We start from the raw sequence: 14,820 nt of genomic DNA, 5'->3' as shown, positions 1-14,820 counted from the left end.
GTTTAGGACAGCATTTAAATGTATAAGAATATTTTTTTTCTGCAGTTCTTTATAGTTATAAGAAATGAGAGAGATCTTTAGAAAAGAAATGTTGAACATTTTTAAGTTTATTTCACAGAGGGACTAACCGCATTTTTGTGATTCTCTGCCCAGTTCTTTCTTAGGCTTCTTCTGTGGTCAGAGCCAATGTACAGGTTTTCCAAATCAGCTCGTACTGGGTGTCTCTGCTAACCTTATCCTTATTTGGCCTGGCACTGAAGTGTCACCAACAAGGAAAAAAAGTCAAAAAACCCAAACCAAAAATCTCTGTAGTTTAAAGGCCAGAAAACATTCTATTCCATTCACCTGGATAGTATTTTGTTTCTCTGTGTGCATATATTCGTGGGTACTCTATGTGCAGAAGGGAAGAGCTGGGTTTGCTATAGCAGAAGCGAGGACGATGCTTCACTTGTTTAAAGTGCAGCTCAACTAGTAATTGATATTCTGTTCATCAGCTGAAGGAGCTTGTGGAGGGACGCTACGTGGGACAAGCGGAACTATTTCAAGTCCTCACTTCCCTTCTGAGTATGAAAATAATGCTGATTGCACTTGGACCATATTGGCTGAACCAGGAGATACCATTGCTTTGGTCTTTACTGACTTCCAGTTAGAGGAAGGATATGACTTCTTAGAGATCAGTGGAACAGAAGCACCGTCAATATGGTAAGTCAGAGATCTTGTAAAGATCTCAGTTTCTATTTTTCTTTTTTGGTGAGTATTTTGAAAAGATACTAGAGGATATTTAAGATATTTTCTGCCTGTTAGTAATGACCGTTTTGTTATGCATTTTCCTTTGGACCCTTTCACACTCCAGAATTGAAAAAAAAATACAGTAGTTTGCTTCTGCTTCTTTCCAAATCTTGATCTTTCCTCTTATTTTCCTCCATCTTTGAGAGTTATGTTTGTAAGGTATCTTAGAAGTGAGCATTTATTGATGTTACGTATTTGAACTTGGTATGAGAACATTTTCTGGTGTTGTCTTGAATGGTTTATCATGATATTGTACTCCAAGAACGAAAGCAGTAAGCAAAATTCAGCCTTACAGTAAAATAGGAATATATAGAGAGCAAATAGATGCCATCTTATTCTAAACAGGCTATAATTCAGTGTTACTACATGTACTCATACATGCAGGTATTATTATCTTATGTTGGCTGATGTTAAAACTGTTTGCTTAGCAATATTAGGGCTTAGTAATTATAATACTGAATCTACATTCTCTGTACTAAGTAAAAGATGATAGTTCTGTCTATGGGAATGGATTAAATTGCAGAACAGTTTGTACTATGATTTCTCTGCATGCTATATTTGCAGGTCTTTAATTTTTTTCATCTCTGAGAACGTCTTGTGCTTGACGTATGCACCATTGCTATAAAATGTAGCCTAGAAAAAAATACAGATCTGCTACTCACAGATGACTTATGGTTATTGTCTTCAGAATGCCTTTCTGGAGATCTGAAGCAATCTCTCTATTATTTTCATATCATGACAGGCTAGGCAGTGCAATATATTAATAATTGTGAAGTTCTAGGTAGCACCTGATCTGTTGAAAAACTCTATCAAATAAAAATGCGTGGCAACCATGCTTGGCAAATATGTAAAAACTTCGTTTTGAAGATTATTCTAGATCTATATTACAAGATTACTCTCTAATATTTCCACACGACCAAAAGTTGTGTAACGGCAGTCAGTGAAGCAGCTTTATATCAAATTAAGAGCTCATGTCTGACTGTCTGAAGTACAATATGTGAGTACCTCTGTCTCATGCACAGACATACACAACAGTTATCAATGCCAATGTTTTCTTATTAGGGCTTCTGAGGACCAGAAGCTGAAATCTTGAAGGGAAAGAGCTAATGGAGTCTTGCTGTAGAACATAAAAATCTGTCAATTTTGTGTATGAGGCTCTAGTAGACACCTAACAACATATTTGCAACTTTGTTACAAGAAATTAACCTGTTACTGAACTTGAACATGCAAATATAGGAATAACTTTACATTTAGAGACAGTCACATATACATACCGGTTCCCCAGAAGATTTCTGATAATAGATGATGTAGAAGAATATGAGCAGAAAGCAATGGAAACATATATTGGGGATCAGGCCCAGCCAGCACGGGTTCATGGAAGGCAGGTCCTGCTTGACCAACCTGATCTCCTTCTATGACCAGGTGACCCGCCTCGTGGATGAGGGAAAGGCTGTGGATGTGGTCTACCTGGACTTCAGTAAGGCCTTTGACACTGTCTCCCACAGCATTCTCCTAGAGAAGCTGGCGGCTCACGGCTTAGACAGGTACACTCTTCGCTGGGTAAAAAACTGGCTGGACGGCCGAGCCCAGAGAGTTGTGGTCAACGGAGTTAAATCCAGTTGGCGGCCGGTCACGAGCGGTTTTCCCCAGGGCTCAGTACTGGGGCCGGTCTTGTTCAATATCTTTATCAATGATCTGGACGAGGGGATCGAGTGCTCCCTCAGTAAGTTTGCAGACGACACCAAGTTGGGCGGGAGTGTTGATCTGCTGGAGGGTAGGAAGGCTCTGCAGAGGGACCTGGACAGGCTGGATCGATGGGCCGAGGCCAACTGTATGAGGTTCAACAAGGCCAAGTGCCGCGTCCTGCACTTGGGCCACAACAACCCCATGCAACGCTACAGGCTTGGGGAAGAGTGGCTGGAAAGCTGCCCAGAGGAAAAGGACCTGGGGGTGCTGATTGACAGCCGGCTGAACATGAGCCGGCAGTGTGCCCAGGTGGCCAAGAAGGCCAACGGCATCCTGGCCTGTATCAGGAATAGTGTGGCCAGCAGGAGTAGGGAGGTGATCGTGCCCCTGTACTCGGCACTGGTGAGGCCGCACCTCGAATCCTGTGTTCAGTTTTGGGCCCCTCACTCCAAGAAGGACATGGAGGTGCTGGAGCGCGTCCAGAGGAGGGCAACGAAGCTGGTGAAGGGCCTGGAGCACAAGCCTTATGAGGATCGGCTGAGGGAACTGGGGTTGTTTAGCCTGGAGAAGAGGAGGCTGAGGGGAGACCTCATTGCGCTCTACAACTACCTGAAAGGAGGTTGTAGCGAGGTGGGTGTTGGTCTCTTCTGCCAAGTAACTAGCGATAGGACAAGAGGAAATGGCCTCAAGTTGCACCAAGGGAGGTTTAGATTGAACATTAGGAGAAATTTCTTTACTGAAAGAGTGGTCAGGCCTTGGAACAGGCTGCCCAGGGAAGTGGTGGAGTCACCATCCCTGGAGGTATTTAAAAGACGTGTAGATGAGGCCCTTAGGGACATGGTGTAGTGGGCATGGTGTGTTGGGTTGACGGTTGGACACGATGATCTTAGAGGTCTTTTCCAACCTGTATGATTCTATGATTCTATGATTCTATGATTCTATGATATTGCATTGATCCCATATGGTATTGACCAGCGTTACATTGGAAATCAGAGATATCATAAGAATCTTATTTCTCCTAGAATTTAATCTAAACATTTTTCTCATTTTCCCTGCTATTTGTTTTTTGGGTTGGAGATTTTTTTTTTTTATAATGCTAAACTCTGATCACTAAAAGCTAAGGATTTATTATATGTTCCTAGAATCATAGAATCATAGAATCATGGAATAGTTGGGTTGGAAGGGACCTTTAAAGGTCATCTAGTCCAACCCCCCTGCAATGAGCAGGGACATCTTCAACTAGATCAGGTTGCTCAGAGCCCTATCCAACCTGACCTTGAACGTTTCCAGGGATGAGGCATCTACCACCTCTCTGGGCAACCTGTTCCACTGCCTCACCACCCTCATTGTAAAAAATTTCTTCCTTATATCTAGTCTAAATCTACCCTCTTTTAGTTTAAAACCATTCCCCCTTGTCCTGTCGCAACGGGCTCTGCTAAAAAGTTTGCCGCCATCTTTCTTATAAGCCCCCTTTAAGTACTGAAAGGCTGCAATAAGGTCTCCCCGAAGCCTTCTCTTCTCCAGGCTGAACAACACCAATTGTCTCAGCCATTCCTCATAGGAGAGGCGTTCCATCCCCCTGATCATTTTTGTGGCCCTCCTCTGGACCCAATCCAACAGGTCCATGTCTTTCTTGTGCTGAGGGCCCCAGAGCTGGATGCAGGACTCCAGTGGGGTCACTCTACCAGAGCAGAGTAGAGGGGCAGAATCCCCTCCCTCGACCTGCTGGCCACGCTTCTTTTGATGCAGCTCAGGAGATAGTTGGCCTTCTGGGCTGTGAGCGCACATTGCTGGCTCATGTCCAGCTTTTCGTCCACCAGTACCCCCAGGTCCTTCTCGGCAGGGCTGCTCTCAATCCCTTCATCCCCCAGCCTGTACTGATACTGACCCAGGTATCAGTATATTGGTATGTTGCCCCGACTCAGGTGCAGGACTTTGCACTTGGCCTTGTTGAACCTCAAGAGGTTCATACGGGCCCACTTCTCGAGCTTGTCCAGGTCCCTCTGGATGGCATCCCGTCCCTCAGGCGTGTTGACCACACCACTCAGCTTGGCGTTGTCTGCAATCTTGCTGGGGGTGCACTCGATCCCACTGTCTATGTCATTGATGAAGGTATTAAAGACTACTGGTTTCAGTGATACCAGTACAGGATCAGTAGAGGATCACTGATAAAAATTTGAAGAAGCTATGGGAAGTTTTATAAGAAATGTTTAAAGAATTATTGGATAATTTGGAATGAAGCTACACATTCAGCTATATTTAACCCAGAACAGTTACCATAGCGACATTAGAGCCATGCTAAATGTAGTGCATGCTGTAATCTGCTAAAATCAGCTGTGTGTTTAAATGTGAAGTTGTTCCATACTTAAAACTAATGGTCTAGAGGTGTATCATCTTAAAATGTGACTTTTTTTTTTTAATTGTTCCCTTTTATTGTATCTGGTATCATGTCAACAGCTTTATACAGTAATTCTGTGTTAGAAGACACATATTCCATTGGCACAGTCTGGTAATTATGATTGTTTTTTCACTTAAAGGAATATGTGCTGTAAAATAAACCAAATATTATCCTAGTGAAGAGCGTAGAAAGACAGATATACGAGCACTGTAAAAGCTAGAAAGAGAGTGAGCATAAAGAAAATAATTTCAGACTGATGATTCTTTAGTGATTTTAGTGTATGGTACAATAGGTCTGGATTACCCTCTCCAGACATATCAACAAGGTTAGAAGCAGTTCCAGCATGATTACAGTAAAAACTGGATGGACTTTTTTTAAGTAAAGCAATGGAAATGCTGGAAGAAGCAGAATCTAAATGCTGAGGAAAAATAATCTGATATATTTATAAAATATCTATATAAGAGATATTATATTATAGTAATTATATTGATTATATTATATGCCTTATATTTATAATAAATAGTAATATTAATTATATTACATATATTATATGCCTCACATGTTTCTAAACCTTAAGATGTTCAGTTAATTTCCATGTTATATAGCTGATTGTTGGTTTGTTTTCCAATCCATTGAAAAGAAAGGAGAGATTCATCTACCCTTTCTTATTCTTAAAAGATTATTTGAAAATCATTCATACAGTCTATCCTAATGGAATTAGTTTATAAAAGATTCAGGTGACATTATCTCACTATTTATTTTATGTCCATGATACAATTAGAGTGCCTAAAGCTATTCAAGGGGTTTTTTTCCTAATTAAAGAGCAGTTATATAGCTCTGGATCTTAAATGGATGTGCACATATAGATGACCACATTTTTAATCCTGTTTTGAATCAATATAAGTGTCAACAGGCTTCGAAAGATGAACATCAGTGTTTGCAAAATGAATGCAAAGCAGATAGAACAGGCTTTTTAATCTGTGGAGGAAGTAAAAGTATTATTAGACTGTAGATGAAAGAAATCTTTAAAAATTTGAATCACTTGTTCAATTCGCTATTACATAAAGGAGTTTTAGATGTAAAACATGTTTACCTTGAGTTGGTAAACTCTTGCTTGCAATGCCAGGAATGCTACTTCTGGGAGCATAACAGAAAGATTGCCTCTTTGCTGTGTCTGGAGTCTGTCTCCAAGTCCAGCAAATGGTTGGACCTTTTGAGTCTGAAGGGCTCCTCCGTTGTTAATTATTAGAACTAAAAAAAAAGAGGTTTTTGCATAATTTCTGAACATTAAATGTAACTTTTAAAATACTTCCAAACATGTCCCTTTAGACTTCAGCTTAAGTTATATAGTACTTAAAATTAAATTGAGGTTCGATCTAGAGATAGTATTGAGAAGCATCTTAAAAGCCCAGGCTGAATGAACATGATTTTGAACTAAAATCAGGAATATATGTCTTAGTGAAAGCATCCTTTTGAAAAACTCTTAATGAGTCTTTCCTAAGACTCCTCCTTGAGACTGAGGTGGTTTTTGTGTTTGTTTTTTTTTTTAATTTGGATTGAGTATTTTATTATTTGCACGTTAGGTAAAGCTGGGCAATTCATATGGGAGTAGATAGGCCTGACTCAGGCTTTCTATATAAATGTGGCTTTGCCATAATTTTGCAAGACTAAAAACTTATTTGACAAAAAAAAAATCTTAGACTATTACAGTATGCACAAAATGTGATTATGATGCTAAGAATAATTCTGCAATTATTATTTTTTAACTTGGAATCTTAATATTGAACATAATTTGTTCTAATATTTTTTTTCCTCTTTTATCTTACAATACTAATGTTATCTGACTGCTTCAATTTAAACCTAAAATTATTATCCTTCAAATTTTTGTCAGTCTTTGCTAATGCAAGAGAATGAACTACACGCTTCATACTTTTTAGTCCAAATTAATTTCCTAATACTATTTAAAAATACCTTTAAGATTATTCTGACTTCCTTATAAATCACCTCAATATCCTAGTGAAAGGCCATAAAAATGTATGTGGATGTGAGAGTGATTTGGAAGCAGCAATAATGAATTTCTACAATCTTGGCATAGAATTTGACATAAGTACCTGGAGTACTCACTTCTTATTTCTGTGTTAATGAATAACTCCTACAACAGCGTTTAACACAAATACTAATTTGTGTTTCTTAGAGAAATACACTAGTCCAAGCACTTAGATATAATTCAAAACAGTAGTATTTTGGTCTGCATGTTTCCTGTCCTGTTTGTAGAGATCTGTCTTAATCTTACTACCTTCATTGTGAGAGGTCTATAGCAAAGTAATGCATGAGATTATGGAGTGGTCTAAATCACCTTTTTGATAGACACCTATGGCAGTAGATGCATACATACGAGCTGAATATTTAGCTCAGAATTACATAATTATACAGCTAAAGAGCACCATCTGTTGGTTTACTGTGAAAGAAGTATTGCTTGTGGATGCACCTTCAATAAAGTTGTTGTTATACACCAGAAAAGGGCTTCTGACATACCCTTGACAATATTAGGTTCTATTTTATTTTCCTTCTCCATCAGACAGGAAAGGATGTGCCATGGCCATGCAACGAGAGGAAGGCAGTTAGATTCCAGCTTTTTCATTTGAGAACACTATTAGATTTTTGTTAATTTATTTGTAATTAGTTACTTATTTTAGCCTCTTTAGAGTCCTTCTGACAGTCATCCCTTTTTGGTCACCAGTGAAACTCTGCAAAGCCATATGTTTGTATTGGAGATGCTGGTAAAGGGTTCTCTCACTGTCTACTAGTTTTTGGAAGCTCTTACGTTTCTCTAGCTTTTAAGTGGATTTCCCCTTTTACCTGTTTTGGTTAGGAAACTGAGTCCAATAAGTATAAGCTTCTGTATTTGATAACCTGTCCATCTGACCTGTCATGAACCACATTCCATTTTTTTTCAGGAAAAAAAGTTGCATATTTACCCTCAAATTCTTGCTATTGACTTTCATGTTGCAAAGTTACACAGTTACTGTGTAAAAATCGCATAGTCTATCACATTTGAAAATCAGCATTAATGCTCTTCAGCACTTGAACTCAATCTATCTAATATATATATTAACACAAAAACTTTTAAAATTTACTTACCGTAGAACATTATACAGTTCCAAACCCTCAAGATACATTGGAAGGACAAAGATACTTTTAAGGTGAGCGAGAAAGGTGGAATGTGTGTTTGTACGAAGAGCTTTGTAAGACTGAAAAATACAATGATCATGACAGTATATTAGATATTGTCAATTAGAAGGTATGTTTATTTACCTGATTAGAATTAAAATTCTATTCATGAAATATGTTTTTGCTAATTGATTTCTTCCATACCCATTTGTTCAGACTTTTGCTACAGCACACATCATCAGTAGGCATTCACATATTGCGAATTGAATCAATGATAGAAGAATCCCTAAAATAAGTAATATGGCAAATGCCATGTCTCTTTAAAAGACTCAGCGGAATACATCTTTTCTCCAGATTCTGAGTCTTGTCAGTTGCTGCCGTTGGTGCTGATGCTTGTTTCTCCCAGTTTCTCCTAGCTATTTTTTGTTGGCAACACCTATGCTCCCACTGCTCTTTTCCCTTCCCCTCCCACCAGCATGTCCTGTTTCTGCATCCTTCCTCAGAATTTGCTGCCACGTTCAATGGTTTAAAATCTGGTAAAACTTATCCCAAACAAGCATTAACACATTGTAGTTGATCTTCTTGTCCTTTTTCCCATGGTTTCTGGTAGACTACAGGTTGAAAAACATTCCTCCCCCAACCCTTTAAAAAAAAAAAAGTCAATCATGTGGTATAGTCACAGTCAAAATGGTGTATAAAAAGTTTGCGAACAATGTGCTGAACTTCAGTGCCTGTGGAGTTCTGTAATCTTGGAATGAATGTCTCAGAGTTGTTAAGCACAGTCTCAGAAAGGATTATCCCACTCACAGATTAGGAAATTTAGGAAGAAAATAGGCACAGTGTTTTGTATAGGATGCCAGCTATGTATACTTAACATGTCATACAGGGAACTGGTATACTCTAGTTCTTAAAGTATTGCTTTCCAGAGTCTCTTAAAATTCCCTGAGTGGGAACTAGCATGTTTTAAGTCAGTATCTATATCCAGTTCTTTGGCATAGCAGTTGCTATACCCAAACATATGCAGATAAACAGCTTCTTCACTCCTACAGTTTTCCTATAATAAGGATTAATAAGCTGATCTCATCAGTGATGTATCTTGTACTTTGCTATATTTATCAAAATCATCATCTTCCAAAATGGATTTTCTGCAGGCCTTCAAATGCCTGCTTGAAAAAATGAATTATCCACAGTTGTAAGTAAATTGTTAGCAGACTTGGGAAAATACAATAAACACTGCTCAGTACCTTTGGAGTCCATAGAAAGAAAAAAACGACTTGGGTGAGACAGGTAGTGAACAGTCCCCCCTCCCTAACATTTCTATAGGAGGAAAGATGAAACCTGTTTACTACTGATAAGAAAGCAAAGCTGCAAAGAAATTGTTCTTTTAAGACAGGGTTACATTTCTTTCCCCCATCCTGGACATTGGCTTCGTTTTCCTAAAGACAATTGCCATCCTAAAGACATTTTTTTTTTTCTTAAATTGTTTTGATACAGAAGAACATGTGTGATTTTTTTGTTTGTTTTATTATTTAAGTGTATATTAAATAATATAGTATATATTATATAAGGAGATGAGCTCTGCTAGTTGCAATGAGGCACCTTCAGATTCTAATTGCTAAAATGACCATAATGAAGAAAAGGACAAAGAGTACAAGTAGTGGTTTCAAAAATAAGCTGAAATGTAACATCTGAATTTGTATGTGATCTCTGAGTTGCTGGCATTGCACTGGGAGAAAGGGGATGATGGAAGGAATAAGGGCTTTGAGTTGGGGAGTTGGGAGACAAGAATGAATCTAACATGAGAATAATTTTGTTTGGGTATGTTGGGGGATAGTATGACTTTAAAGAGTTGGTAAGGTTTTGGAAGCGGCTTTGGGCTGGGTTGGAGGGGTTGGGAAATTTGAACTTCAGAGTAGCAATGGGGGAATTTGGTGCTCTAAGTCAGAAGAGCCTTTGCAGAGTGATATCCCAAATGAGCCTGGGAAATGTACTCGAGTCAGCCCTCCCACTGGCACAGAGCGAACAAAAACATTCTAAGCCCACGGGAATACCACAGTCACTAATGTCGTCGCTTTGATCCAGCAGGCATATCCCCTCTCCTTTCCCTTTCCCCCCAAACAGGACTGTTTTGGTACATTTACCTTTGCTGTGTAGGACAGCAGTGAAGCCCGGCCTGCCCTCTTCTTTCCTGGTAAATACATGGTAGCTGTATCAGTATCCTGTGGTCTTTACCCAGATACTGGCCCATATAATGATGGCAAGTGCTGAAATAGGTATGTCAGTCTTCTGAGAGCTTCAGGTAGAAATGTAACAAAACACTTTCCCATTCTTCCTTTTGGACCACAGCTTTCCTTTGGATTATATGTTAATCTTGTGTTCAGAGATGGAGGTGACGGAAATAATCTGATTAAAAAAAAAAAAAAAAGTTAGTGGAGTCCTGATGCAAAGACAAATCTATTTAAGGCTCAGTTAATACATATGATCAGTTTATGGTAACATCTCACATAGAAATCTTGCAAAAGTTCTTAGGCTTGTATTTAAAGAAAGCATATCTGAAATGCATTGCTTGTCTTTTGTAGTATCTTCATGCTAAATAATATATATAAGTAACTGTATGCATAAAAGTATGTGGGAACTTTTGCAAGGATTTTGACCCTAAAATAAATAGGATAGTAAATGTACTTCATGCTAGTAATAGTGACGAAACTAATATAATCTCTTGCCTGTGTTAGCTGTAAAGACACAGAGACCACGCAGCTGTTAACACCAGCATGTAAATGGTGTATAAAGTGAGAAGTACAGAAGCAGTAAATTGATGCTTAATTCACAGAACTCTATTGCTTTCTTTGCACCTATTAATTTACAGCCTACTGTGCTGAAGAGGTATAAAGGCTTAATTCATACCACATCACAAATTGACAGGAACATAAGAATGAGAAAACTCACTTAAGGAAGCACAGTGACCTACAGTATAATTTTCCACCACATTTAAAATAACATGAAAAGCACTAGATTTTTAATATTAAGTATGTGAACAAGGTTTAAATACATTAACAGAGAACTTGGATTGCTTAAAATACCACTAGCATTACTGTCTTTCCAAACAGACTGTCTAAACCTGGGGATTCAGTGTGCTTCTAAAATTTCCTTCTACTAGGTCTGTTGCATTGTTCTAGAATATCTATACTGTTAGCCTCATTTTCTCGCAAAATCCTTGACATTAGATTAATGAAAATATATTCTAATCATGAAACAGCTCATACTAGTGTATTTAGGTAATGTTAGAAGATTTTCTTAGAGATATTTATGAATCACTACATTTCTTGCTTTTACACAGTACCTATCCATTGCAGTCAGCCTCAAGGGTAGCTTCCTAGTAAGACAAAACCGACAGACACTTTGACTTTTGGAACTTCAGATTAAAATTCTGTCCCCTCTCCTTTTGCTATACCAGTGATGCTAGATTTCTGTGCAATAATCACAGTATTTCTGAAAAAATGCATCTACTCTCTGATTTTTCCACCAAAAAAAAAGAAAAAAATCTGGAATTCAAACTGGAGTTGACTAATGTATATATCTGTGAAGGTGTGTGTGTTACCGTATGAGAAGGAAAAAGAGTAATGAAGAAAATCTTGCTGAGAACATGTGTGTCTTCATAAATATGAAGACAAGTTAAAAAATTGAAGAGTAATATGCTTCAGTTCATCTGAGTAAATCACAATTTACAGACATCAGTACTGGGAATATTAGATCATTCTGGAAAACAAAAAGACAATTATTCCCTGCAGGTTAAGCCAAGTTCTAGTTCTGTTGCTGGTACCTAGTTTAGGAATAATATCAGAAAGAAAACCAATCCTGGTGTATCATCAAATCTACAGTGGCATGAGTAATGGCCTCTTTTCCCTTTAGGATCAGTAAGAATGAAGGATGGTAATTTACCAGACTGGTCTTTTCTAATGTACTGTGGTTTTCTATGCTAAATTTAAAATATATTAGAATTGTAATACTAGCTACTGCCATTTTCTTAAAGATATAGTAGGATTGTTTTAATACATCTTGATTTTTTTAAACATATGTTTTCAAATACCTGAGAATATGAAAAACTGTTTGGCAGGAATTATCATAGTTGAATAAATTATTACTTTCCAGCAAGTTAAAGAGCAAATAAAATTATCTCAGCAATTAATCATTATTTTTTAAAAGAAGGATAGAATTTTAGGATGTAAGAATCAAGTGTGAATATAAATCTGTTTTATTTTTTTCCTGGATGTACTGAAAACTGCTAAAACATGGCACATAACAACTAAAACATTTGTTAGTAGGGTTTGTTTTTTTTTTCCAACAAGATATACAGAAGTGGACATACTCCTCCAGAAGACTCTTCCTGAATTTCCAATGTAAGCTTTTTTAGCCAACTACCCATTAGTTTGTTGTGTGGTTCTGCTGAGACCAGTGCTGTAATCTACATCAGCTCAGAGTAAACCTGTCAATGAACTGTTCTTACAGTTGATAAATACCTTGGCCCCTGGTATCTCTGTTTAGTTTGCACACAGAATGCATCGATTATTTCTTTGACTCTAAAAGAATGTTAAATTGAATTTAAATAACATACTTATTGATGGCTACTCTTTTTTTTTTAATATCTGCACAGTAGGCTAGCGATTGGACTTAATGGGTTTTCTGCAGAGGTCTGCACTTAGAAAATACTGTGCTGTTTTGTATCTCTGATGTTTTAAAGCAATAGTTACAGCACAGGAAGTTTAGATATGATGTGTAGCGGTGACTGAGATACTGTTTCTGTTTTTCCCATCTCCCAAGTAGACAAGGGAGAGGACAACCAGCAGGGAAGGCAATTTGCTGTGGATAAAAAGAAAATGCAAGGATTTTGCTAGCTAGACAGTTTAACCTAGCTTGCAGCAGCACCACAGTAAAGAGTATGAATTTCAAATGTAAACCATCTAAAATAAAATTAAAAACGGAAGTACTAACAACTATTTTTTATACATTGGATGCTTTGTGGCTGATGAATATATTAACTGAAAAATTATTCAGTATGCTAGTAAGATTGGCAAATAATTGCATCCCACTTTTAGTGAAGCAGATAGAAGGTGCAGAAAAGAGATGCAAGTTTTCCAGGCCAGAAAGCGAGAACTTATATTAGGACAATTGTTATTTCTTTAGAATAATGTGACCCAATGTTGTGGTTTAACCCCAACCAGCAACTAAGCCCCACAGAGCCGTTCGCTCACTCCCCCCTGGTGGGATGGGGGAGAGAATCAGAAGAGTGAAAGTGAGAAAACTCGTGGGCTGAGATAAAGACAGTTTAATAGGTAAAGCAAAAGCCATGCACGCAAGCAAAGCAAAACAAGGAATTCATTCACTGCTTCCCATCGGCAGGCAGGTGTTCAGCCATCTCCAGGAAAGCAGGGCTCCATCACGCGTAACGGTGACTTGGGAAGACCAACACCATCACTCCCAACGTCCCCCCCTTCTTCTTCTTCCCCCAGCTTTTTATTGCTGAGCGTGACGTCATATGGTATGGAATATCCCTTTAGTCAGTTGGGGTCAGCTGTCCCAGCTGTGTCCCCTCCCAGCTTCTTGTGCACCCCCAGCCCACTCGCTGGTGGGGTGGGGTGAGAAGCAGAAAAGGCCTTGACTCTGTGTAAGCCCTGCTTAGCAGTAATTAAAACATCCCTGTGTTATCAACACTGTTTTCAGCACAAATCCAAAACACAGCCTCATACTAGCTACTATGAAGAAAATTAACTCTATCCCAGCCAAAACCAGCACACCCAAGTATTAAAATCTGTTGATTAGAAACAATACAGTAAAATATGATGTGAAGATCTGACTAATAGAATAGAACTCTGTAATTTTAGATTTGTACAAAATCCCATGTAGAGATACATGATTGCTATCATTTGGAGGAGACCAAGCATATGGTTTTATTTTGCATTCAGAGCTTTTGGAAATTATAGATAAGGTATTGGAAAAAAAGCTCAATTTCAGATATTATTCTATATCAAAATAAAATCCACGCTTTTCTTAGAACGTATTCATTTTTGCACCCCTATTTTGATATTAGAACAGCAGGACCAAATTCCCAAAAAGCATATAGGAAGTAGCATGTAAATTAATTTAAGTAACTTCAAATGAGGTTTATGAACTGTGTATTTATTTACGTTGTCACAATAATCTGCAGTTGTCTTTTTTAGCTGACTGAAGTGAGGGCAGTGTAGTTTACAATACACACTGAAACAGAAGTAGGATATATTCTAGCAAGAGCATATATGCAGATTTATTGGAGTGTCATTTGTCATCTTTCCGTGTACATAAAAATATCATTAATATTACAAAGTTGAGCACTCAACTACAAAGAATGCCAGCTTTAGTTTGACCCACTTGTACATAAAAGTTGACATAGCTTTTTAATTATGCCATCAAATGCTCTTAATTCTCACTGTGCTCTGAGACTGAATTACTGTTCTGCATTTAAAGAGACTCTAGTCAGTAGGACTGCTGCTACATGTGTTGAAAAGAGAGGTTGTGTGCATTATCCCGGATATTAAAGAAAGAGAAAGGAATGTCTCATGATTAAAACAAAGGGAGTACCACTTTAAAATCTGGGTCTTATATGTGCTTTATTCATAGGATTGCTATGTCATGATAACAGGTATCTTCAGACAAGATTTGTGCAAGTTCTTACTAACATTGTGGTCCTCATTTCTCATATAGCTGGGTTCCGCCCCTTTAGCTCTTCTTTCAACTGCAACTAT

The 14,820-nt window shown here is 38.0% G+C and overlaps 1 protein-coding gene across 1 annotated transcript in view; it reads left to right on the top strand.

Moving 5' to 3' along the window:
* Window positions 1–14,820, top strand: part of CSMD1 (CUB and Sushi multiple domains 1) — a 1,311,413-nt gene that overhangs the window by 610,019 nt on the left and 686,574 nt on the right. The window contains exon 5 of the mRNA XM_075145187.1: window positions 495–702. Coding sequence (XP_075001288.1) covers window positions 495–702 — 208 coding nt within the window. The remainder of the gene's footprint in view (window positions 1–494; window positions 703–14,820) is intronic.

The sequence above is a fragment of the Calonectris borealis genome, chromosome 3 (genome assembly GCF_964195595.1).
Source record: "Calonectris borealis chromosome 3, bCalBor7.hap1.2, whole genome shotgun sequence".
Taxonomy (NCBI): Eukaryota; Metazoa; Chordata; class Aves; order Procellariiformes; family Procellariidae; genus Calonectris; species Calonectris borealis.
This window is presented reverse-complemented; position numbering and strand designations above follow the sequence as displayed.